General features: G+C 49.9%; 1 protein-coding gene across 2 annotated transcripts in view; it reads left to right on the top strand.

Annotated features, from left to right (window-relative positions):
- Nucleotides 1-25,712, top strand: part of CD247 (CD247 molecule) — an 89,647-nt gene extending 63,935 nt beyond the window's left edge. Inside the window, exons 2-8 of one of the 2 annotated variants that reach the window (XM_015124638.3) lie at nt 16,042-16,145; nt 17,409-17,465; nt 18,159-18,239; nt 21,364-21,399; nt 22,326-22,382; nt 23,299-23,340; nt 24,597-25,712. In XM_015124638.3, the coding sequence (XP_014980124.3) occupies nt 16,042-16,145; nt 17,409-17,465; nt 18,159-18,239; nt 21,364-21,399; nt 22,326-22,382; nt 23,299-23,340; nt 24,597-24,662 (443 nt within the window). In that variant the 3' untranslated portion in view covers nt 24,663-25,712. 2 annotated transcript variants of the gene reach the window in all.
- The last annotated feature ends 975 nt before the right edge of the window (nt 25,713-26,687 follow it).

The following is a 26,687-nucleotide window of genomic DNA, read 5'->3' as shown; positions in this document are numbered from 1 at the left end:
CTGTCTCAGCCACCTTTTTTCCTGTCTTTTAAAAATGTCCAAAAGTCTCTGCATCTGTAGTTTTCATAAGTACTTTGTCATGCAACCTGGTTAGCTCAAGCCAGAGACAGCCAGAAACAGCTCTATCAGTGGCTGTCAACTCGGCCACTTCCCTCGGAACCGTGGCCCCTCATTCCTGCGGTTGGGTGGGAGCCAACACAGCCCCAGGCACAGGCAGTGTGGGCATGGACTCCCGGAGCGCCACACAGGAATGTCCCACTCTAGAGGGGAAGGTAAACTTCAGTGCTCTCCATGCACTGGGTATGTGTGCCAGGAAAGCCCTGAAACTTTTGCTCACAGGGCTCAAAATGAAAGCAGCTGTTGATTCCGAGAGTGGCAGGTTTGACGACATTTGGAGTCCCCCTGTGTGAGAACAGAGAGACCCCTGGCGCTTCCTCCCTGCTCTCTGAGGAAGGGGGAGGCGGCTGGGGGTGGGGAGGCCCAGCCTCGCAGCGTTGCGTCTCTCCGGGGCTTCCAGAGGAGGCAGCGCCGGCCCTCCCAGCCTTGCCACCGTCGTTGTGCGCGTGTGTCGGGCCAGCCGGAGCCAGGCCGGATCCTGGCCACTGTGCCTACCACCGAAGGCAGGCTTCAGGCCAGGTCCTCTCCTTGCCTCTCGGGGGGACGCTGGTGTCGGGCTCCTTTGATATCTAAAAACCAGACCCTCAGCCCCCAGCGCCCGAGCCCGGCGCAGATCCACGCCCCGGCCTCTCAGCGTGGGGGCCTGGGGGCGGGCGCGGTTCGGGGGCAAGGGACCGCAAGTGGGGGCGGGCGGCAGCATGTGAGCAGCTCAGATGGGAGATCACGCGCGATAACCCGGGCCCTGGATGGCAGCGCTCGACAGGAAACCTCGAGCGAGGAGCCAGCTGGGGGCCGGCGGGGCGGGGCTGCTGCTCCCGTAACCGCACGAGAGCCGCGGCTGGCGGCGACAGGGGCTGGGAGCCCACCCTGGCTGCACGGGAGGAAGGGCCGGAGGTTCCTTCTTAGGCCCAGCCTCCTCTCTGTCTTGCGGAGGGCGTCCTTCACGGGTGTGGTTTGTGACTTTGGGACGGCGGTCCCGGCCGCCTGGGCTTTGGGCGTGGTGGGAGAGCTGCCCAGCCCGCAGCACCCCCGGCGTGGCTTTGACCCGGGAGGGACCCGACCCCGAGCCGGACGCGGGGAGGCCAGGGCGGAGGGGCGGCGTGAGCGTGGCTCGGCAGGCTCAGGCTCGTCTCTTTAAAATCCTAGTGAAATGTTCATCTATAGCGTATCGGTGACGGTTTTAAAATCCAAGTGGCATTTCCTCTCCCAGCCTCCGAAAAACTTGGTGCAGTGGGCAGCGGCTTGGCGGGGCGTCTTCCTGTGCCTTGTGCCCAGGCGGGCGACCTGCAGCGGGAGGGGCCCAGGCGCGGGCACCGAGGGGCAGAGGCCTGGCCCCGGCTCGGGGAGCTCCGGGCGGAGGCGGCTCGGGCTAGCGGATGGTGCACGGGTTTCTGCTGGGGAAGCTGCGGGGGCCCCAGGGCCTCTGAGGAGGCGCCCTCAACAGCCTGGGGCCGGCGGGACGGCTTCCAGAGCCAGGGTGACCAGCGAGGGCGGCAGGTGCGGCCCTCCTGGCTCCCCCTCCGCCGCTGTCCTCCCTTGCGTTGCCCAGGCAGCCTGAGCTCCCGAGGCCCAGAGGGTCTGCAGCTTCCAGTTGCAGTGGGACTGATAGGATGGATCGGAAAACCGCTTTCATCTCACTGGTCTGCTGGTGAAAGCATCTCGTCCCTACAGCATTGGATAATAACAATAGTGATCATGCTATTTACCAGCAGTAGTTGGTTTTTTGTGTTCATATAGAAATGTAACCATATTCACCAAATACCATTATCGTAAAGTTTCTGTATAGCTGAGGTCCTTCCAAACCCCGGCAGGTCATCACCAGAAATGTACTGAGCCAGGGCTGGGGGCAAAGCGCTTCGCTAAATGGGCCAGCCCCTGTGCCTCCACTTTCTGCCCTGCCAGAATCTTGCCGCACACACCTCCTTTGATTTAAGGGTTCATGTTATTTGTTTTTGTTTTGGTTGTTTAGTATTATAAATATTGTATACTATCATAGTCAGAGTTTCAAACACCACAAAAGGGTGTAAGGTGGAAAATAAGTGAAATTCACCCAGCCTCCTCCTCCCCTGGCTCTTCTGCAGAGTCACCGCGGATGACACTTTTGTGTGTGTGGCCCTCCAGATATACATATATTTTTAACCTGTTTTTACTTGTTGTAAAATAATATAACATAAAATTTACCATTTTCATTTTTAAGTGTAATTCAGTGACATGAAGTACATTCACAGTATTATACAATCATCACCACTATCCATTTCCAGAACATTTTCACCATCCCAAACAGAAACTCCATCTAGATGTATTTTTGTGTATATACGCAGCTTACATAGTGTTTTTTCATACACAAATATCTAGAGCTTGCTTTTTTTTTTTTTTTTTTGAGGCGGAGTCTCACTCTGTTGCCCAGGTTGGAGGGCAGTGGCACCATCACAGCTCACAGCAGCCTCCACCTCTCGGGTCAGGCAATCCTCCCACCTAAGCCTCCGGAGGAGCTGGGGCTGCAGGTGTGTGCCACCGCACCCAGCTAATTTTGTATTGTTATTATTTGCAGAGATGGGTATTGCTATGTCTCAAACTCCTGAGCTCAAGCGATCCTCCAGCTTCAGCCTAAAGTGCTAGGATTACAGGCGTGAGCCACTGCATCTGGCCACCTTTTTAAAAACTTGATTATCTTGAAGATCTTTCATGGTGGCACACATAGAATTATCTGTTGTGTGTGTGTTTTTTTAACGGTTATATATGAATACGCCAAAATTTATCAGGTTCCCCGTTGATGGACGTTTACATTATTTTCTCTGTATACTGTGAGAGTTTATCCTCAGAAAAAATTAAATTCTCAGAGAAATGGCAAAATCCTGCCTGGAATTTTGACATAAGGGGTTTGCTTGAAATGGTGCTAATTTTCAAGAGCAAAACTTGAGGGCAGTGTGCCGTGTGAGAAAGAACAAAGGCCCGGCAAGACCTGGCCTCTTGTCCAGGCTCTGACACATGAGCTGTGTGACTGCGGGAGAGTCACTTCACCTCCCTGACCTGCAGTCTCTTTATCTGCAAAGTGGAGCAAATAAGATCTGCCCAGCTTACCTCACTCAATTGTTGTTAGGATCAAATGAAATAAAAAATATAAAAGGATTTTGTAAACTGAAAGTGTGGAGCAAATGTTTGGTAAGACCATGATGTTACAGCATCAGTCCCTGGAGTCAGCCAGAGAAAGCTACATGTCCAAGCTGGCATCAAGAGGTAAGAGTAAGTGTCTTTCTCTCTGTATATCTATAACATATATATATACACACACACACATTACTCTCTATGTATATATATATACACACACACATTACTCTCTATGTGTATATATACACACACACACACACTACTCTCTATGTATATATATACACATGCATACGTATATGTTTGTATTGTTCTATTTATGTGTGTGTATATACACATATGTACGCAAGTGTGTGTTTGTGTGTCTCTTATACTCTATGTGCCTGGCATATAGCAAGTGCTGTCTGCTAACCTGAGAGACTTGTCTGCTGGCCTTAGGGGGCTGTGGGTGGAATGAGCGGAGGGAAATGAAACATATAACCTGCTCACCAAAGGAGGTCACTTGCCTGTCATTGTTTACTCACAGAGTGTGACTGCAGGCATCGTCCCTCCCTCGTGTTTCCTTAGTGCCCTGTGCCCCTCTCTAGTGGGATGATCCGTTTCCTTGCCCACCTGTCTGCTTGACTGGGAGGTTACATCTGTGTCTGTCACCTCCACCCTCACTACCAGCACAGTGTGTGACATTTTCTCCTAGTAAGGATGGCCACCACATGACCTCTCGTGAGGCGTCTCTCCTTGGCTTGTAGGTGGCTGTCTCTCCATGTCTTTACATCATCTTCACGGTGTCTTCCCTCTTTACATGCCTGTGTCCTAATCTCATCTTTTTATTTATTTGTTCTTTTTAATAGAGTCTTGCTCTCTCGCCCAGGCTGGAGTGCAGTGGCACAATCTCGGCTCACTGCAGCCTCCGCCTCCCGGGTTCAAGGGATTCTCCCACCTCAGCCTCCTCAATAGCTGGGACTATAGGTGTGTACCACCATGCCTGGCTAATTTTTTATATTTTTAGTAGAGATGTCTGGTTTTTGTTTTGGTTTGGTTTGGTTTATTCTGAGATGGAGTTTCGCTCTTATTGCCCAGGCTGGAGTGCAATGGCGTGATCTCGGCTCGCTGCAACCTCTGCCTCCCAGGTTCAAGCAGTTCTCCTGCCTCAGCCTTCTAAGTAGCTGGGTTTACAAGTGCCTACCACCACACCTGGCTAATTCTTTTGTATTTTCAGTAGAGACGGGGCTTCACCATGTTGGCCAGGCTGGTCTCAAACTCCTGGCCTCAGGTGATCCGCCCACCTCAGCCTCCCAGAGTGCTGGGATTACAGGCATGAGCCACCGCTCCCAGCCGAGATGGGGTTTACCATGTTGGTCAGGCTGGTCTCGAACTCCTGACCTCAGGTGATCTACCCACCTCTGCTCCCAAAGTGCTGGGATTACAGGCATGAGCCGCCTCGCCCAACCTAATCTTGTCTTCTTATAAGGACACGAGTCATATTGGATCAGGGCCCACACTAATGACCTCATTTTAACTTAGTGACCTCTTTTTTTTTTTTTTTTTTTTTTTTGAGACGGAGTCTGGCTCTGTCACCCAGGCTGGAGTGCAGTGGCTGGATCTCAGCTCACTGCAAGCTCCGCCTCCCGGGTTTACGCCATTCTCCTGCCTTAGCCTCCCGAGTAGCTGGGACTATAGGCGCCCGCCACCTCGCCCGGCTAGTTTTTTGTATTTTTTTTAATAGAGACGGGGTTTCACTGTGTTAGCCAGGATGGTCTCGATCTCCTGACCTAGTGATTCGCCTGTCTCGGCCTCCCAAAGTGCTGGGATTACAGGCTTGAGCCACCGCGCCCGGCCTTAGTGACCTCTTTCAAGACCTTTTCTCCAAATACAGTTACATTCTGAGGTATTGGGAGTTAGGATTTCAACATAAGAATTTCAGGGGACAAAATTCAGCCCGTAACAGAAACTGAGGTTTAGCGATTATTATGTGTTAATGGATGAGGAAGGAACAAAAGAGTGAATGGGTTTCACACCTTCAGGACAAACAACCACTTTCTGGGTGGTTTGTGGGGCAAGAGTAGGAAGAGCTTGGTTTTGGGGGCTAGGGGAAGAAGAGATGAAGATGACTACGTTTGGCTGAATGCAGACAGATAATGGAGGCTGGCAGTATAGCCTGGATTTTAGGGCTGATTTGAAGCCTGTCCTGGGGCTCGCCAGGGCATCTCCAGCTAGAGTAGGGGCCCAAGGCAGCTGTGAACCTTGCCTTGTTCCAACTGGCTTTAATTTTTTTCTTTGAAATGTTATTACCATATTTTAGATAAAAAGATAATGTGTTCTTGTCAAAAGAGAAAACCCTGCAACTGTTGCCTATCTCATTCAGAGGAAAAACCACTGGTCAAGGAAGTTCTACCTAACACCCCCACCCGCTTGTCGCCCTCTTTCCTGGTCTCCTAGAACTTCCCCTCATTCATGCTACCCTGGCCACACCCCTCCTTGCCTCTGACCACCTGTGAAAACCAGGAGCCATCTCTTTGTCACTTCATACTTTCATTTCTGGGCTAGCATTAAGACTGAATGTCTTTTTTTTTTTTTTTTTTTTTTTTTTGAGACACATGCTCGCTGTGTCACCCAGGCAGGATTGCAGTGGCTCGATCTCAGCTCACTGCAACCTCTGCCTCCTGGGTTTAAGCGATTCTCCTGCCTCAACCTCATGAGCAGCTGGGACTATGGGCGCATGCTACCATGCCTTACTAATTTTTGTATTTTTAGTAGAGATGGGGTTTCACCATATTGGCTAGACTGGTCTCGAACTCCTGACCTAGTAATCTGCTCACCTCGGCCTCCCAAAGTGCTGCGATATCTGACATGAGCCACTGTGCCTAGTGTGTCTTTTTATATGTTTGTAAGTAATCTGTTTTTCTGTCTTTGAGAATTGCCTATTTATGTCTTTCGCTGATGTATCTCTTGGACTATTAGTCTTAGCTTTCATTTTCAAAGTATTATTATTTATTCACTTATTTTTTTTTTGGAGACAGGGTCTCACTCTGTAACCCAGGCTGGAGTGCAGTGACGCGGTCCGGACTCACTGAGTTTTGACCTCCTTGGGCTCAAGTGATCCTCGCACCTCAGCCTCTGAGTAGCTGGGACTAAGGCATGCACCATCATGCCCAGCTAATTTTTTATTTTTTGTAGAGGTTGGGTCTTGCCATGTTGCCCAGGCTGGTCTCTAACTTCTTGGCTCAAGCAGTCCTGCTAGCTCGGCCTCCTCACATGTTGGGATTACAGGCCTGAGCCACCGCATCTGGCCCATTTTTCAAGCTATTATTGACTGAATTCCAAACCTGTAAAAAGCTTTAGGAATGAAGCTATTCATCTCAGAATTATTTACAATGGCGAAAAATTGGAAACAAATGACCACCAATGGGGAATGATTATGTAGACAGTGGAAAGCTTATTAGGCAACCATTAAAAAGGATATTTATTAATAGTAAAATGACAAAGTAACATGAAATACAAATATATGAAATAACATGAAGTCTTAGATTATAACATAATACTAAATGAAAAAAATGATTCTTCAGGAAATTTTTTTTTTTTGAGACGGAATCTCGCTCTGTCACCCAGGCTGGCATGTAATGATGCGATCTTGGCTCACTGCAGCCTCCGCCTCCCAAGTTGAAGTGGTTCTCCTGCCTCAGCCTCCCAAGTAGCTGGGATAACAGGCATGTGCCACCATGCCCGGCTAATTTTCATACTTTTAGTAGAGATAGGGTTTCACCATGTTGGCCAGGCTGGTCTCAAACTCCTGACCTCAGGCGATCCGCCCACCTCGGCCTCCCAAAGTACTGGGATTACAGGCGTGAGCCACTGCACCTGGCCGGGAAAAAATTTTATGTAAAATGATTACAGTTTATAAATAAAGACTTTGGACGGCCATCTGCCATCATATTAATAATGGCTGTGTTTGAAAGTGGTATTATGGGCAACTTTGATTTTTTCCAACTTTTCTGCACTTTTATATTAAGTTGATTTACTTGAAAATAGAAAGCAAAATGATCACAAGGGCTTGGCTCAGTGGCTCACGCCTGTAATCCCAGCATTTTGGGAGGCCAAGGCGGGTGAATTACCTGAGGTCAGGAGTTTGAGAACAGCCTGGCCAACATGGTGAAACCCCATCTCTACTAAAAATACAAAAAATTAGCCAGGCATGGTGTCGGGTCCCTGTAATCATAGCTGCCTGGGAGGCTGAGGCAGGAGAATCGCTTGAACCTGGGAGGTGGAGGTTGTAGTGAGCCAAGATCATGCCATTGCACTCCAGCCTGGGGAACAAAGTGAGACTCTGTTTCAATTAAAAAACAAAACAAAAAGAAAAGAAAAGAAAAATAATCACAAAGTATCACTCAAAACATAACAACTTTAATGGAAATAAAAATACGAGAAGGGAAACATTTGCTCATAATGTGCTACCCCTAAGAAACCACACAGCCCTGTTCTTCCCTCTTCCCTTGGAACCCTTGTCTATAGGAATACATAATTTGTAGGTAGTTTTGAACAAACAATCCAATTTTACAATGAAACATGAATATTTGAAATCTAACACTGAGGAGAGAATTTAGGAGGCTGTGGCGATTTTTAAAAATTTATTTATTTATTTATTTTTTTAGACAGAGTCTCACTCTATCACCCAGGCTGGAGTGCAGTGGCGCAATCTCAGCTCACTGCAACTTCCGCCTCCTGGGTTCAAGTGATTCTCTTGCCTCAGCATCTCCAGTAGCTGCTGTTATAGGCGCCCGCCACCACACCTGGCTAATTTTTTTGTATTTTTAGTAGAGACATGGTTTCACCATGTTGGCCAGGCTGGTAGCAAATTAAACAGAGTAGTAAAACATTATATGGTGCCACTAAATTATCTGGAGTTGTTCCACAGGTCAGGGTGATTGAGGTATCTCTAGTGGGTCATTGCTACGAGCACTGGGCAGTGTGAGTCCTGGCCTCACATTTGGTAGCAGGCCATCTGTATCTATCAGCCCCCCAGGCCCCTCAGCCCTCAATGAAAGAAAGCTAATTGTAGAGTCAAGAATATGACCTGCTATAATGGTTCGATCCTCGGAGAAGGAAGGACTCCACAGCCTGGTGAGGACCCCTCTCCCCAGCTCTGAGGATCAGCAAGTCATTCAAGGGCAGTACCAGGTGGTGGTTAAGACCTGGACTATGGATCCAGAGGTACCTGGGTTCAACACTGGCTCTAGACATTAGGCATGTTACTAACCTCTCTGAGCCTCAGTTTCCCTAGCTGTGAAATCAGAGTCACTGTGAAGACTGAATGAGGAAACTCATACATATGGTTCCTGGACCAGAACAAATCTTCAACCAGTGGTTATAATTATTACTCTGTGTGTCTATCCTGTATCTTTTCTGCTGCAGTGAAAGTTAGTTATTCAATGAAAGGGAGTAACCTGCTGATGGGGGTGGTCTGGGTGCCTCGATGCTGTGGTCAGTGGGTTGGCATCACACTCAGCACCCTGCCCAACACAGGCACCACCCCCGCGCCCCCATAGCTGCTGCCACTGCCTTCCTAAGAACAGTGACTTCCTGTTTTCTAAGTTCTTACCCTGCAATGTCATCACCAGTTGTGCCTGAGCCTGGGGGTGGAGCTGGGCAGCAGCAGGACTCAGGACTCAAAGTTGGGGGGGTCAAAGGAAGGAAGGTTGGGGAGTAGAAAGCTGGCCACTCCTACCTGGATCGTGAGATACTGTGATTCATATTGATTCCATTAGTACCTACCAACTGAGCGCTTAGCAGCTACCAAGCCCTTCCCATTTGAGTGTCACACACCCTGGGAGGTCGCTGTGATTACTCAGGGATCGCACAGTAGCAACGCCAGGACTTGGATTGCAGTTGTCTCCTTCGTAGGATTTATTCTTACCTGTCGGGCTTCCTACCAAAGTGGAAACAAGCTGGATGGGGGTGAGGTTTGAAAGACTGCCCAATAGAAATGGGAGGATCTGTGTGATTTGTGCTTCTGAAGGCAGAACTAGGTTCAAAGTTTTTTTTAACTCTGAAAATTAGAGCTCTCCACCAGTGATTGCTGGGTGCTGAGCTTCCTGTCACCAGAGATATTCAAGCGGAGGCCAGAAGTGCTACCAAAGAAGCTCCTGGAAGACGTGGGAGGTCCTCTGTATGAGAGGAACCCCCAGAGGCACTGGGATAAGAGAAGGGACTTTGCATCAGATGCGCTCAGAAAATCTCTAGCTGTGTGACCTATTTGAGCCGCAATGTCATTGTCTGCAAAATAGAATTGGTAATAATTCTGCCCGTATTGTGTAAGGTTGGTCTGAGGATTAAGCCGGATCATGCAAGTGCAAAGAGCTCTCTAACCTGTATGCTTGGTGCATGCGTTACATCATTATCTTTTTGTGAAGTGAGGAGTTCTCAGAAAGTCTACACACTACTGAGCTCCTACTGTGTGCCAGGCACTTTGTACATACCCATTATCTGTTTTGTTTTGTTTTGTTTTGTTTTTTTGTTTTTTTGAGATGGAGTCTCACTCTGTTGCCCAGGCTGGAGTGTAGAGGTGGGATCTCCGCTCACTGCAAGCCCCACCTCCTGGGTTCACGCCATTCTCCTGCCTCAGCCTCCCAAGTCGCTGGGACTACAGGCACCCGCCATCACGCCCGGCTAATTTTTTTTTTTTTTTTTTTTTTTTTTGTATTTTTAGTAGAGACGGGGTTTCACCGTGTTAGCCAGGATGGTCTCCTGACCTCATGATCCGCCTGTCTTGGCCTTCCAAAGTGCTGGGATTACAGGCATGAGCCACTACGCCCGGTCCCCATTATCTGTTTTTATCTTCACACACTCCTGAAGAGTGGGTATCCCCATCCTGAGCTGGGAAACCTGGCCAGGTTCTGTCCCTAACTCTGGCATGATGGGGTGGGAGGTCGGAGGGCCGTCCCCTGCTGCCACTGCTTGTATCTGCAGAGCCTCTCAGCATGCGCCACTGTGCAGGGCACCCCACAAACTTTACCTTATTGCTCCGCACCCATGAAGTCGGTCTTATCAAAGCCCTTTTGCAGACAGGAGAACTGAAGGTCAGAGAGGTTAAGAAAGCTGTTCCAAAACAAGCCAATAATGGGGCAGATTCCACATTTGAGTCTTAGAGTCTTTCTGACTCGAAGGCTTATGTTCTTTGCTCTTCTCTAAGCCTGTGATGTGCTGGTGAGGAGGGGAAACGAGCAAATGAAACTATATGGCACCATCTGCGCTTGCCAGAGCCAGTGGTGGCGGGAGGACTCGAAGTGAAACGTTTACAAGCCGTTGTGACTAAGTGTCAAAAGTGGGCAAAATGGCAAGGGCTGTGAATTCAGAGGTAGGTGGAAACTCTGGGTCCTGTGCCACAGGTCAGGTGCATCGAAGGCATAAGGCTAAGAGAAGTACCTGGAGTCAGGAGACCCAGGAATTCCCTTCCAGCTTTGCCACTAACCTGCAGGTGTCCTTGGTGAAGTTGCTTCATTTCTCTGATCTCAGTTTAGCCACCTGTGAATTGGGCCCAATAATAGCCCCCTGTTTGTCTCCTGGCACTCATAAGAATCAAACTCCATCAGACACAGGAAGTCAGTTTAAAAGTAGAAATTAGGGTTCGAATGAGAAGAATCCTTATTAGTTGGATGTGAGGGAGTCCTGCAGATGCCCAGCTCTGAAACAGGATTTGCTGGAGAAGGAGGTTGACTGGAGGGGAAGAGGGCACCAGTGTGTATTTGCAGCCTCAGGGTATGGCAGGACCAGGTTGATTAAGGCCTGATCCCTGTTAGCAGAAGTTCACAGTCTGGCTCAGAGACAACACAGTTCAAGTAAATCTCACCTAGAGAAACCAGATTCTGTAAGGATAGGTGTGTCTCCCCCAGGGTGCACTCTGGGGCCCCAGAATCTTCCTGTTAATGGTCAGTGCCATGAGACTTCCTGAACTCAGGGCTTTTATGAAGATGACAAAAGGCTATAAAGGGATGGTGAGGCTCACTGTCACTAATTAGACTCACAACACTTAGATACAATGACCCATATGCCTAGATACTCTGTGATCCTCTTTGGCTGCCCCCAGCCTCCTCTGAGCATCTCACATGGCCTATTCCTGGTATCTTGCTACAGGGCAAGAAGGTTCCAGCTTCTTGTGCGTGGGCTTAAAGTAGAAATCATGGCAATAACAACAGGTGGCATAATGGAATACATACTCTTATGGGGTCATTCGCCCCATAAGAATTATTTTATTTGATCTTCACCCCATAAGAAATATTGTATTTGGCCAGGCACGGTGGCTCACGCCTGTAATCCCAGCACTTTGGGAGGCCGAGGCGGGTGGATCACTTGAGTTCAGGAGTTTGAGACCAGCCTGGCCAATATGGCGAAACCCCGTCTCTACTAAAATTAGAAAAATTAGCAGGGCGTGGTGGTGCATGCCTGTAATCCCAGCCACTCGGGAGGCTGAGGCAGGAGAATCATTTGAACCCGGGAGGCAGTGGTTGCAGTGAGCTGAGGTCATGCCATTGCACTCCAGCCTGGGCAACAGAGTGAGACTGCATCTCAAAAAAAAAAAGTATCGTAATTAACCCTCACCACCATCTAATGAGACAGGTTGTATTGTTATCCCCATTTTACAGATGAGAAAACCAAGGCTTAGAGAAGTTCCATAATACACAGTTCGGAAGTACAGTGTATAAGAAGGACCAAAGCTTTAATTTTGTTCCTTCTATCTGTTTAACAGAAATTTACGTTTGTTGTAGGGTGTAGCTGCATTTCTATGGAAGGCCGGGCTTCCCTCTCACATGCTCTGGCCGCTGTAATGATGCAGGTCTGAATCTCAATCCATTCATGGCCATGCAATGAAGTCCCCATGCTCAGGTTCCACTCCAGGCCACTTAAGTCAGAGCCTCAGGGGAGAGGGCAGTGGATTGAGAGTCTGTGTGAGAACTCTCTGTCAGTCTCTGGGGCTCCTTTCAAATGCTGAGGTTCTCCTGGGTGCTGTAAATCTTGGGTAGGGATCAGGAACATTAAATAAAACAGCTTCTCCACTTGTACAGAAAAGTAGCTACCATGTAAAACCCAAAACCTCCTAGGAAGCAGCTGCTGGTCCCTTTGGGATGGAATTGGTAGAAAGATGAAGAAGCCGCGGGAGGGTGTGCAGGGAAGAAGCCAGGACCAAGAATAGAATGGCAATGCGGTGCCTTTGAGCTGGCATCCTGCAAAACTGTCTGCTGTCCAGGGAAGCCCCTGCACCTCATATGTGGCCTCAAGAGCTAAGCCTTAAGCCCCATGAAGGTAGGGACTCAGAAGACTCGACCCAAATATCAGACATCATTGTCTTTTGATTCTCATCACAACCCTTAAGGTAGATATGATTACCCTCCATTTAACAGATGAGGTAACTGAGGCCCAGAGAGGGGAGTTACTTGTCCAAGACCACACAGTTAGTAAGTGGCAGAGGAAGTACTCGAACCCACCTGCACGCAATCCAGAGTTCATTCCATTTCAATAGTTCCCCACACGAGCAGATGCCCAATGAATATTTAATTAATCGCATTACTGAATCAGGTCCTGCATCCCTGCATGGAGCTTTCTGGGCCATGACTGTCTTCCTCAGGCCCATCTTTCCCAGCACAGGCATAGTGGGACTGACGAGAGGAGGGTCCGACACAGGGAATTATATTGGGGTTGATATCCCCTCCTCCACCCAACCACACACAGCACACTTGTCATCAGTCATAAAACTATGCAGAAAAGAAGGAAGGAAGGAAGGAAGGAAGGAAGGAAGGAAGGAAGGAAGGAAGGAAGGAAGGAAGGAAGGAAGGAACGAAGGAAGGAAGGAAGAAAACTTGTTCATATTACTTATCTCAGGGAGGTGCCCAATCCTCCTGCCCCTCTACAGTGCTGAGTCTGCACAACACAAAGAAATATTTCTTATTTGTGCTAAATTTCCTGTCCAGTAATTTTTCTGTTCTCATTTTCTGTGACAAGCAGCTGAGTGATTTTCTCCTGGCTTTTCTTCTGAGTCTCAACCAGTCCCATAAATCGCCACAGTTATCTCCTCTGCAGTCCTAACAGCAAAAAGTCACCCCAGCTTTGGTGGCCTTCATGGGGGCTGGCTTGTCCCCCAGAGGCCTTTAGATCCTCCCTAGGTCAGTGAGGACTTCCAGCAATACCTTGGGGTCAGAGGGCAGGCACACCTGGGGCTGGGCCCGGCATCTTCCTCATCACTGAAGCTCAGCCCTGAAACATTCCATGATATCGAGTGATTGTCTACCCTGTGCCCTGCACTCTGATGCCGGGGTTGGAGGAAGAGGCAACAATGAAGATGCAGCCATTGGTCTCTGGTGCTGGCAGCCTAGATGGAGGGGCATCTGAGTCCTGAGGAGTTGGGTCTGTAGAGCACTTTGGGAGATATCGGCTCTTGAACTGACATCCTCTCACTTTTTCCTCAGGGGTTCAGGTAGTAGGATAGTCTGATTTTAACAGGTGTTGAGTGGAGGGGTATAACACAGGCCTGGAAGAGGATCTAACTCAACAGGCAAGGGGGTAGAAAAATATGGGTGTGTTCAAGGAAGAATGGGGTATAAAAGACAGGAGCAGAGGGACAGGGTGGCATAAAGCTGTAATCTTTTCAGGCCTGGACTTGTTATGGCAGAGCCCTAACATGGCTGGACAAAGAGCTTGGACTCTCATCCGAGTGGCTGGGTCTCTGGGCAGGGTCTGTGGGAAGTTTGCAGAGATCAGCTGCCTGGGGGCAAGAGGGGTCCTGAATTAGGAGTCAAAAGCTTGGGGACAGAGGGATTCAGGGTGGTGGGGGTGGGAACACTGGCGGTTGCCTTTGAATCATCTGCTTCCATAGTTCGTCGGGAGGCCAAAGTGTTGCTGGTATGGAGGGGCAGGCAGGACTGGCCCAGGGGCAGGAAGGGGGAGAGAGCTGCTAGGGGTCAGTCCTGGGCTGCCTGTCACTGTGTGCTCTGAACCGGAATCCTCGGTGCATCTGTCAGAGGGTGGGTGGCAGGAGGATCTGACGATGATTACATTTAAGGCAGTGTCTGCAGAAATGTTAGTTTCCACCTGTTCAACTAAGAGGCAGCTGACAGAGCATACATAACCTGCCCCAAATCACACAGCCAGAAAGAATGACAGTACTCCCACATATGGCCTCCACTCCCTCCGCCCGCATCTGGGTCCAAAGGCCACCAGAGGGCGCCCAGGCCTTGGGAGACAGACACTGGCTGGGCTGGCCTGGGACCTCTGCTCTAGTTAGGAGGCACCGGTGGAGTGAGATGGATACCATGCCCTGTTTTACAGATTGAGTTGCTGCACATTTACCTAGTAGGAAGTATGGTCAGACTAAAATCCAAGTTTCCTCATTCACAGGGCTGTGATGTTTCTAATAAAACCGCTAACTTTTTTTTTCTTTCTTTTTCTTTTTTTCTTTTTTCTTTTTTTTTTTTTTGAGACGGAGCCTCACTCTGTGTGCTAGGCTGAAGTGCAGTGGCATGATCTCGGCTCACTGCAACCTCCGCCTCCCAGGTTCCAGTGATTCTCCTGCCTCAGCCTCCAGAGTGGCTGTGATTACAGGTGCCTGCCACCACACCCAGCTAATTTTTGTATTTTTAGTAGAGACAGGGTTTCACCACGTTGACCATGCTGGACTTGAACTCCTGACCTCAAGTGATCCACCCGTGTTGGCTTCCCAAAGTGCTTGGATTACAGGCGTGAGCCACCGCACCTGGCCCAAAAATGCAAACTTTTAGTTAACCAACTTTTAGTATACTGTATCTGCATTCTTCAGCCCATTGTACTCCAGTGGCAGTGCCAACTAAAAGTGCATTAACTATAGCTTGACAAAGGTTAATATGGCACTAGGAGTTAGGGGCCCCTGGGAAATTTGCAGTGGGAGAGGCTAACACAGAAGAGACCTTTGAGCGGCATTTTGTAGGATGCATCAAATGTTACCGAATAGTAGGGTTTCAGGGAGAGAAATGGAGGGCACATCAAGAGGGAACAGTGCATGCAAGGCACAGGGCAAATAGTTCGGAAGAGCAAGGCATATCCTGGGAATGCGGTGTGTGTAGTGGAAGGAGGGGAGACAGGGAAGGCTGAGGCCATGGAGCTGGGACTGGGGGGCAGGGAGATGCTGGGCCTAGGTGGGGAGGGGCACCAAAGGTACCTCTGTCTGTTGCCCGTGAAACCCTTCAGGGCACAGGGAAGGGAAGCTGAGCACCAGATCCCACTGTCCTGGGTGGGAGAGTGCCTGGTACTGAGGAGGTAGGGAGTGTGGGGAGAGTTAACCCAGATTCTTGCTGTCCTTGTTAACTGTTAGATATTGAAATGATCTCATTTGACCATCATTTGACCTGTTGTCTCCCATGGGTAGGCCTCAGAGCCACACACCTCAGGCCAGGAGTACCATTCATCCAGATGTGAACACCTTCCAGAGGCTTCCAGAGGCTTCCAGAGTTCTTGGTTCACACAGGCGCTAACATGGCTGGGCTTCTGCCGCTGAGGCAGGAGCTCTGTGCACAGAGAACAGCCTCATCTGCCTGCCTTGTTTCCACCTCCCCTCCCCCATATTGCTCTAGGCTATTTGGCCCCACAGGGGCCACATCTACCATTGGTGCCAATAGGTTTTCCAGGAACTGATTGAGGTGGGAGGGAGGGAGGGGGTTGTGATCAGGCTGAAGCATGGGGATTGGATATAGTCTCCGTGTCATGATTTCGTTGGTCACAGTCAGTCCTAGTGCCACCCTGGGATGATGGGGATGTGTTCTGGTCACCTTGGGCCTGGCTGACCAGCTTTCTCTCTTGGCACAGAGGCACAGAGCTTCGGCCTGCTGGATCCCAAACTCTGCTACCTGCTGGATGGAATCCTCTTCCTCTATGGCGTCATTCTCACTGCCCTGTTCCTGAGAGTGAAGGTGGGCACCACTGGGCTTTGGGAGGAGGGCACAGGGTCCTCCGCTTGACGGATGTTCAGAAGGGCCTTGGTCTTGCAAAGTCTCAAGCTTGGGTGGTGCCTGGGGCTTGGTATCCAGGAGCAAAGCAGGGACCAGCCAAGTGTGTGCCTTGAGTGGGCTGAGGAAGAGGTGGCAGTGGCTGGCTGAGATGGACAGGGTGGGAGGGAGAGCCTGGTGCTAGGTGCCTCCATGACAAGCTGTACAAATGTGTGCACATCAGAGTATCCCAGGGAAGGCGATGCTGCTGGCGACAAAGGGGCTTACACTTAGGCAGAGGTCCTGCTGTCCAAGTGTGAATGAAGGCCATGTTAGCCTTTCTCTTGAAAAGGCTCTTTCCTCACCTGTAGTGGGAGAGCGGACAGAGCCTGGGTTTTCACTTGGTGCCTTGCAGACCCTGGATTTCTTTGTGGGGCTGGTCATGGTGTGGGCAGAGGGTGGAAGAATTTAGGAGTAAAGGGGAGGATCCAGTCCCAGTCATCACTTCGGTGCTCCCCAACCCATTTCTTGTTTGAATTTTGGACTTTGGCATAGTATTTTATTTGAAAAACCAAATCTTACTGAGTTTCTTGTTTTAAGTTTGAAAATGCTGCCCTAGATGATTTCTAAGGTTGTTTCCAATGCTCTAGATCTGTAAGACATTGCAGTTTCTCCCGCCTGAAGCGGCATGAAGTGAAGCAAGAGTGAGCCTATGTCAGCTTCCAACAGATGCTCAGGACACTAAGCGAACGCTAGGCTTCCTGGACACCAGTGCAGCCGGGCGATGGCTGAGGGCTGGGCGAGTGATGCACGTACAGCACCCTGCCCCCGGGGTCAAGATAGGAGGCGGGACCTTGACCAGCCACCATCCACCCTGGATTGTCCTCAGAGTCCCCGGAGGAAGGGACCCTAGAGAATACTCATGTGCCCGGGGATGCAGACCAAGAACCTTACACCTCTGCGCACGCACGCGCGAGGGCGCTAGCCCGGGAAGAATAAAGGCCAGCGGGTCCTGGGCCAGCGTGATGGATGCACGTGTCACAGGCGGGAGGAAAGACAGTTTGGCTCAGAAAAAGGGGCTGCCACGCCCCAGCCCCTGCAAGGGCTCAGCCCCAGGAGGCAGGGCACGCATTGTTAGTTGCCAAGGAGCGGAGTAGGGCTGTCCCTCAGGTCACCGCGCACCCTGGCACCCCGGCAGTCCTGCGCGCCCTCGCGGAGCAGTAACGCGCTTTGCTCTGTGTGTTGCAGTTCAGCAGGAGCGCAGACGCCCCCGCGTACCAGCCTGGCCAGAACCAGCTCTATAACGTAAGTCAGTCTCGCCGCAGACCCTCTGGAAAGGAAGGGCAGTCCCCTCCTCGGACCTAGGGAACATGCCCGCCAGAGTCTCGGGTTTAAGTCTGGTCCCCAGCTATCACCTCTGCGACCCGGCTGCAACTTGTTTAACCTCAGTTGTCTAACCCGTAAATCAGGTGTAGTAATTGTACCTGTCTCAAAGGGCGCCATAAAGATTACATGCTTTAATGGCTTGATGTGTGGAAAGAGCTTAGTATAGTGCCTGCCATTAGTGAGCCCCCAAGCCATCAGCAATTTGCAAAGGCTAGAGACGGGAAGAGAAGGCGTGTATTAGAATCTTCCCAGAGGAGGGGAAAGCGATTTCACACTCCCTGTGCAATGGGACTGTGGTGGAATTGATTACCACCTCTGAGCCCCAGCTTCTCTATTTGCTCATGAGAATGTTGTTCCTTATCCCGTTGGACTGATCGGCATATAGTTCTTGGTGACCTTTGGGGATCCCATCCACCGTCATCTTAATGCGTGTTCTCTGAGAGGTCCTCTGGGATGATGGTCTCCAGATGGACCAGTTACCATCCCCTCCCCAGCCCCTGCCCCTCTTTTTGTGAGCCACCCCAGAGAGGGAAACCATACTTTCCAGACCAGCTGGCCCCATCCTTCTGAGGTTCCTCTGTCCTGTGTCTGACACCTTCTTGTCTGTTGTAGGAGCTCAATCTAGGACGAAGAGAGGAGTACGATGTTTTGGACAAGAGACGCGGCCGGGACCCTGAGATGGGGGGAAAGCCGGTAGGGGTTCCTCTATCTTCCTGTGTGTTCCTGCATGTGTGGTGGGGTTCAGCCCAGGCTACAGGGGAGGGTTCCTCAGCTCACTCTGCAACCAGACTCGACCCTCACGTGTGGGCCCGGGACAAGAGAAGAGATGGAGACCCATTCGCTGCCGCAACCTGTTCCTTCCTCCTTGGCTCCATTCTGCATCTCAAGGGGCCGCATCCCCGGAAGTGGTACCCACTGCTCATGTCTAAGCTCTACCCACTTCCCCTCAAACTGTTCCTTGGCCATCTTGAGATGCACACATGGTGGCACCATCTGCCCCAAGAGGACAGACCTGGTGAAGAGGTCCATACAGGAAGGGCCCAAGACCACTGGATAACCCACGTATAGTTGGGGTATGGTCCCTGGGGGGCTCTGATCTTTTGGCTTTGTAGACACTATACCCTGTGGGTAGGGGAGCGGCTGGATGAGACCACAGTAAGGTAGGGTCCTCTTTGTTTTTTCTCCTTCATTCTGATTTCCTTCCTTCCTTATTTCCTTCCTTCCTTCCTTCCTTCCTTCCTTCCTTCCTTCCTTCCTTCCTTCCTTCCTTCCTTCCTCTTTCTCTATTTGTTTTATATTGACAAATTATAGTTCTACATATTTATGGGGTACGAAGTATTGTTATGATTTTTGAATATCATGTGAAATGATTAAATTAAGTTAATTAACATATTTATCACTTCAAATATTTAACTTTTTTGTGATGAGAACATTAGCAATTTACTCTTAGAGATATTAAAATGTATAATACTCACGTATTAGCTATATTCAGCATGTTGTGCTGCTGATCTAAAAATAAATTACTCTTCCTATCTAATTGAGGCTTTGTACGCTGTGACTATCATCTCCCCATTCCCCATCCCCCCATTCCCCAGCTTCTGGTAAACATCATGCTACTTATCCATGCTTCTGTGAGTTAAACTGTTTTAGATTGCACATATAGGTGAGAACATGCAGTGTTTGTCTTTCTGTGCCTGGCTGATTTCACTTAGCATAATGGTCTCTAGATCCATCCATGTTAGAGTGAATGACAGAATTTCTTCCTTTTTAAAAGCTGAATAGTATTCTATTGTGTGTATGTTCCACAGTCTCTTTATCTGTTCATTCTTTGATGGACACTTAGGTTGATTCTGTAACTTGGTTATTGTTTTGTTTGTTTGTTTTTTGTTTTTTTGACGGCGTTTCACTTTTGTTGCCCAGGCTGTAGTGCAATGGCGCAATCTTAGTTCACCACAACCTCCAACTCCTGGGTTCAAGCAATTCTGCCTCAGCCTCCCGAGTAGCTGGGATTACAGGCATGCACCACCACACTTGACTAATATTGTAGTTTTTTAGTAGAGATGGGTTTCTCCATGTTGGTCAGGCTGGTATTGAACTTTCGACCTCAAGTGATCCACCCGCCTCAGCCAACCAAAGTGCTGGGATTCCAGGCGTGAGCCACCACACCTGGCCTTGTTTATTGTTAATAGTGCTACAATCAACATGGGAGTATAGACATTTCTTCAACAAACAGACTTCAAATCTTTTGGGTCAATACTCAGAAGTGTGATTGTTGGGTCATATGGTAGTTCTATTTTTAGATTTTGAGGAGCCTCAATGCTGTTTTCCATAATGGTTGTATTAATTTACATTTCCATCAAGAGTGTTCAAGGGTTTCCTTTTCTCTCTATCATCATCAACTATTGTCTTTTGTCTTTTTGGTAATACCCATCATAACAGGTATGAGGTGATCTCATTGTGGTTTTACCTTTTATCTCCCTAATGGTTAGTGATGTTAAGCATTTTTTCATGGATCTCTTACCCATTTTTATGTCTTCTTTTGAGAAATGTCTATTCACCTATGATTTATTATTAATACGAAGTTTTACAGTTTCAGGTCTTGTGTTTAAGTCTTTAATCCATTTTGAGTTGATTTTTGTATATGGTGTGAGGTAAGGTCCAATTTCATTCTTTTGCATGTGGATATCCAGTTTTTCCCATACCATTTATTGAAGAGACCATTCATTTCCCATTGTATATTCTTGGCATCTTTTGCTAATTGCTCGGCTGGGACTTATGTTACTATATTGAATAGAAGTAGTGAGTGTGAGCATCTTTGTCTTGTTTCAGCTCTTAGAAGAAAGAGAGCAAAGGCTTCAGCTTTTCCCTGCTGAGTGTGGTGTTAGCTGTGGATTTATGTATGTGGCCTTTATTGTGTGGAGGCGCATTCCTTCTATATCTAATTTGTTGAGAGTTTTTAGCATGAAAGGAAGTTAAATTTTGTCAAATGCTTTTCCTGCATCTAGTGAGATGATCATGATTTTTGTTCTTCATTCTGTTAATGTGGTGTATCATGTTTATTGATTTCATTTGTTGAACCATCCTTGCATCCCAGGGATAAATCCCACTTGACTACAGTGAATGATCCTTTTAATGTGTTGTTAAATTTGGATTGTTAGGGTCCTCTTAAGAGCAGGGCTCAGGACAAAGGCCAGGACTGTCTTGGTGGAAGGGCAGTGCTGCCAGATGCTGACAGTGATCACACCTGTCCATCTAGCCCCTGTCCAGGCTGAGCCCTGTGCTGGTTGTGTTGTTGCTAGAGTGAATGGGCAGTAGAGAGGCTGTTGATTTCATTGACCACTCCTCACCCCAACTATCCAAGCTTATCTTGCTTCCTCTCCTCTTATCTGGACTAGGAGGGTGTGGGGAGGGCACCTCTCAGTAGGACCTCACTACCAGTGGCTGGCCCTGCTCCAAATGATGGTATGTGACACCTTTTGTCTTCAGTCAAAAGTCCCACTTGTCAGCTTGTGATGTGTGTGGTGTTCTGTCTGCAAAAGGACAATCTGCAGGCGTCCCCATGGCCTGCCCTGGGCAATGCTAGGGTTGGGTGGGCCCCTCTGGGAGAGCAAAGTGTATATCCAACTGCGGGTAACCAAGTATGAGCCATGAGGCCCCCAGCAGTGGCCTAGGCAAGGCTTGGGTAGCACAGGGAGGAGAGAGGCAGAGGGCAGAGCCCCAGGGAGCTGCGGTCAGGGGGCAGGATGGAGTTTGCTGTAATTTCATGGCTTGGGTTTGTGTTTCTCTCCCTCTAACGTCTTCCCTTTGTCTTTCCTAGCAGAGAAGGAAGAACCCTCAGGAAGGCCTGTACAATGTGAGTAGAGGAGACCTCACATTTGACTTTGGAAAGTTGGAGGAAGGACTGGAGGAGGGCTCCAGAGGAAGGGCTGGAGGAAGGGCTGGAGGAGGGCTCTGGAGGAAGGCAGTTGCTCCACACTCTGTGGTCTTTGTCCAGACCTTCCCTTCTTGGGTCGAGTAATGTCTCACCTGCTTGTGGCCTGCAGGAGCACCTGCTTCTAGGAAGCCTCCTTAGCTAAAAAGTGCCGAGTAATCTCCCTTCCCTCCCTCCCCGACCGCTTCTGCTGGATTTCCCAGGTCGATCAGCCTGGGGTGTAGGGAGACACAGCAAGGTCAAGCTAGGCAAGGACAAGGTGGCTGGCCCCTTCGAGGGGCTCCTGTTCTGAGTGCTGAAGTCTTCTGAGTGTCCGCCCTTATAGGAAAGTCAACCTCACACTCCTGGGTGTGACCCTGAACCCTGATTGTCGATCTGGTTTGCCATGCAGGACACCCTTGCTGGTGGCAGCCTCCTGTTAGGGAGATGCCTGCCCACTCCTCCCGCGGGGAGGGAGGGTTGATCCACAGCCCGTTTGTCTGTGTAAAGAGACAACTTGCTCAGATAAATGATTCTGGGGCTCCAGGTGAGCCTTTGTTTTGCCCAGTCTCCATGTCTTTGTCTAGAGCTCCACATCCTATCTTTTTGAGCCTAACTTAGCTCCTCAGCTCAGTGCAGAGAGCTGACAGCTCAGAGGAGACTCCAAAGGGCTGAGGACAAGGTGGGTAGGCTGGAGCTGGTTGTGGGCAGAGAAGTTTGTGTGCATAAAGTTTGGAGCCTTGATTGTGGGAGCCCTCCCTCCCTGCCACTGCTGCCAACTTGGGGATCAAGAAGCTTCCTCTTGTAGGGGAGCCTGCTGCTTTCTGCATTAGTTGGTAAAAATCAGTGTTCCATGCCCTGTTCTACAGGCACTGCAGAAAGATAAGATGGCGGAGGCCTACAGTGAGATTGGGATGAAAGGCGAGGTGAGTGTTGCTGTTTCTTAATTCCCAAGGGAGTTCCTCGTGGCCCTCCAGGCATGCCTGCTGCAGGCCCCCTTTCCCATCCACTTCTCATCCCAGCGGCAAACGCCCATGTGGTGGCCATCAGAGGTGAAGGCGAACCTGGCAGTCACCCAGTCGGGCACAACGTAAGAACTAAGGAAGGGCTGATGCTCTTTCAGGACTGAAAACCAAATCTAGATTCTATGACAGCCTAAGCTTTGCAAGAGCAGGTCCATTTTAATAATAGAAAGCATCGAGTGCTTAATATGTGCTGCCATATTCAGTGCGCAGGACCACAGGTCCCAGGGCAACATGAAAATGTGGGACCCTCTTGTTCATCAACAATTAAGGATTTCAAAATGGTGAGAGTGAAGCATTGACCCCTTCCAAGCAGGGGTTCTCTGTAGTTTTATTTAATTCCCACAACAACCCAATGAGAAACATGTGCCCTGCGAGGCACAAGGAGGCAGAAGACCTTACCCAAGGTCTTCTCGCTGGTAAAGGGGGGCGTGTGAGTGAACTGACTATGCCAGAGCTCATAACTGCTCAAAACAGCTGGTTGTCAGTGAGCAAAAATGACTAGCCAAGAACTTTAAGAGCTGAAGGGAAGCCCATTTATCCAAGCAGTGGGCAGCACAGGTCCTGTGGGCCCCGGACCTCAGGAATCTGATGTCTGTGAGGACCTGACTGGGGTGGAGCAAACCCAAGCCCCATCGTGGCCAGGCCTCACCTTACTCTGCAGAGATGAAGGTCTGAGGATCCTTCTGTCTCAGGGACAGGGGTGCTGCTGGGAGACAGTTACCTCTGACTTCCTGGGTACCTTGGAAGGGGCCCTTGAGCAGAAATGCCACTACTGACTGCCTGACTTTCTAATCCTTTTCTCATTTCACTCCCAAAGAACCAGCGCCGGAGGGGCAAGGGGCACGATGGCCTTTACCAGGTAGGAGCTGCCAGCGTCCCTTCTGCGGAAGGGGCACCACCTGACAAGGGGCAAGATCAAGGCCCCCACATTTTGTCTGCTGGTGGGCAACAGCTGGGCAGGGCAAGCCCAGGGCACCCATTTAGGCCAGCGGCAATGCCACTGCCAATAAGTCCCTAGAGCACAGCTGGGACTCAGCCATTCAAGCGAATTACTTGGCTCCAACCATGCCTTGCTTGGCCATGGCAGATAGAGCAGCAGCTGTTCAGAGGGTATGCGGCCTCCCCGCAGGTGCAGATGGAGGCAAAGGACCACACGAGTGATTATCCTGCCTCTTTGGGTTCTTGCAGAACCCTCACTCTGTGTCATTTCCTTAGGCCTTGTAAGATGAGAGGTTGGATGGGAAGACTGAAGGAAAAAAAAGCTAAGAAAAATGGCAGCTTCAAAAAGAAAATGTTATGTAGTTAGGTGCCTGGTTTTTGCAAATCAGTGCAGGCAATTATGTAAACTAAGCACGGTCTACTTCTCTCAAATACGATCCCCAGCAGGTTGTCATTTCTCTCCTTCTGGCTCCCATGGGCTGTTCACAGCTCACTCTTCTGACTCCAGTGTCAGCCCAGCTTGCCTGAGTTGAGTGATATCAAAATGGCCCCAGAAACTTACCTGTGTGTGGCTGCTGTTGATCCGTCTCCTTCCTGGCCCCCGGACCAGGGGGACACGCATTCCAGCAGGTTTGGGGCCAGCCTTGTGGGCCTGTTCCTGACCAAGAAAATACTAGAATCACTGGGCCTGGGAGGGAGGCTCGCAGAGGGCTGAGGCCAAGGAGTCCCTCTTCTCCCTGTGACAAGTCCAGGGAGACAAGTCCTTTGGGCCCAGGTATTAGGGACAGCAGATTCTCTGGAGCAGGCCTGGGCCCTTCCCCCTGATTCCTGTCCAGTATGGGAGGTGGGAGACTCCTTTCTCTTAGGTCCAACAGGAAGTTGGCGGCGCCCAAGCACTGTAAGGGACAGCATTTGAGGAGCTGAGAAGAGGGGTGAGAATTTAGCTGGAAAGGAGTTGCTGCAGGGACGTTCCCAGCAGGGCACAGAACCCATCTACCAACGAAGCTGTTGCAGCCAAGGCTCCCGCCCGTGGGGTCAGGGGGATTTTTCCTGGGCCTCTGGAGGCTGCGTGGGTGGTCACGGGGCTGTGCTGCAGAGACACCTGTTGGCCTCCGGATTGGCTCCTGCCCACACAGGTTACTGACCCACTTTTGTTTTCTGATTTGCTTTCACCAGGGGCTCAGTACAGCCACCAAGGACACCTATGACGCCCTTCACATGCAGACCCTGCCCCCTCGCTAACAGCCAGGGGATTTCACCACTCAAAGGCCAGACCTGCAGACGCCCAGATTATGAGACACAGGATAAAGCATTTACAACCCGGTTCACTCATCTTCTCAGCCACTGAAGTATTCCCTTTTATGTACAGGATGCTTTGGTCATATTTAGCTCCAAACCGTCACACACAGACTGTTGTCCCTGCACTTTTTAAGGGAGTGCGCCCCCAGGGCTTACGGCCCTGGCCTTGGGCCCTCTGGTTTGCCAGTGGTGTAGGTAGACCTGTCTCCTGGCAGTTCCTCATTCTCCCTGGGAGGCTGGCACGCTGCCTCTCACAGCTGAGTTGTTGAGTCTGTTTTGTAAAGTCCCCAGAGAAAGCGCAGATGCTAGCACATGCCCTAATGTCTGTATCATTCTGTCAGTGTCTGAGTGGCTTCACTCCTGCTGTAAATTTGGCTTCTGTTGTCACCTTCACCTCCTTTCAAGGTAACTGTACTGGGCCATGTTGCGCCTCCCTGGTGAGAGGGCCGGGCAGAGGGGCAGATAGAAAGGAGCCTAGGCCAGGTGCACCCAGGGAGCTGCATGGGCATGGGAAGGTGGGCGGGCAGGGCAGGGTCCACCAGGGCCTGCGAGGGTAGCGGGAGCCTCCCTGCCTTGGGCCTCTGTGCCGCATCATTGAACTGTACCACGTGCTACGGGGGTCAGAAGATGAACAGACTGACCTTGATGAGCTGTGCACAAAGTGGCATAAAAAACAGTGTGGTTACACGTGTGAATAAAGTGCCAGGGAGCAAGAGGAGGCCCTTGATTCACCTCACACTTCCAGTGAATGACAAAATCATCATTGTGAAGGCCTCGCAGGAAGACCCAACACATGGGACCTGTAACTGCCCAGCGGACAGTGGCAGGACAGGAAAAACCCCAGTCAATGTACGAGGACACTGCTGTGTCATTACAGGCCACAGGCCATGGATGGAAAGCGCTCTCTGCTCTGCTTTTTTTCTACTGTTTTAATTTATACTGGCATGCTAAAGCCTTCCTATTTTGCATAATAAATGCTTCAGTGAAAATGCAGCTTTATTCTAAGCTTTATTTCAGCAGTCAGGCTTCTAATGGCAATTCAGCCATCAGTAAATCAGCAGGTTGCCTTTGAGGGAGGAGGGGAGCAGAACTGCTGATTCTCAGGAGAGAACAGGACAGTTCCTGGGAACCAGCACATGAGCGCAGGTGCATCCTGCGGCCCGGAATGCCGCCATGTGGGTGGTGTCGCACAGGGCAAGTGGGCCGGGCGTCCAGGCTGGGTGGCTGTGCCTTAGAGAGAGTGGGTCTCGGTGCAATAAGATGTGCCAGGATGGCCCCAGAACCAGAGAGGGCTATGGGAAAGGAGCCCTGCAGCACGGCACCAGCTTGTCGGGTGCAGGAAAACAAGCGCGAGAGACCGGCCTGGCACTCAGGCATTGGAATAGGCAGTGTGTGAGCAGAAGGTGTCCGGAAGTTATGCACAGCAGCTGACACCACAGTGCAGAATGTCTCAGTGCAAAGGGTTTGAGGGAGGGATGGAGGACAAGTCTTTTAGGTGTTTCCGTCAACAAAAGGTGGCCCCGTTCCTAGCAGTATTTCCTCTAACTGCAGTGGCTGTATCTAAGGCCCCAATTCAACAAGCCCACCAACTAATATTGTGTGAAGACTGAAATCTGTACCTTGACTTTTTCAAAAAAGAAATCCAAGACCATGACTGTTAAACGTCCCTGAAAATTTGGGATTCCAACAGGAGCCAAGCATATCATCGCTAGGCATATTTAACAATTCACAGGCAACTCATAAAGAGAAGCCATTGGATTTGTAACAGCCTCAGGGGAATTCTGCTACTCATTGGGCTTTTAAAACTGAAGTCTGGTTCATCTATTAGTGAAAGAGAGTGCCACTCATACCGAGGGCTTGTGCTACACCAAGTTTCAAGGTCAGCTGACTTATACATACAGGCTGTGTGACCTGGATGGCTAGTTTGAAAAAAGTGAGTTGACCCAATTCTGTCAAGAATATGTCTCA

The sequence above is a fragment of the Macaca mulatta genome, chromosome 1 (assembly GCF_049350105.2).
Source record: "Macaca mulatta isolate MMU2019108-1 chromosome 1, T2T-MMU8v2.0, whole genome shotgun sequence".
Classification (NCBI taxonomy): Eukaryota; Metazoa; Chordata; class Mammalia; order Primates; family Cercopithecidae; genus Macaca; species Macaca mulatta.
This window is presented reverse-complemented; position numbering and strand designations above follow the sequence as displayed.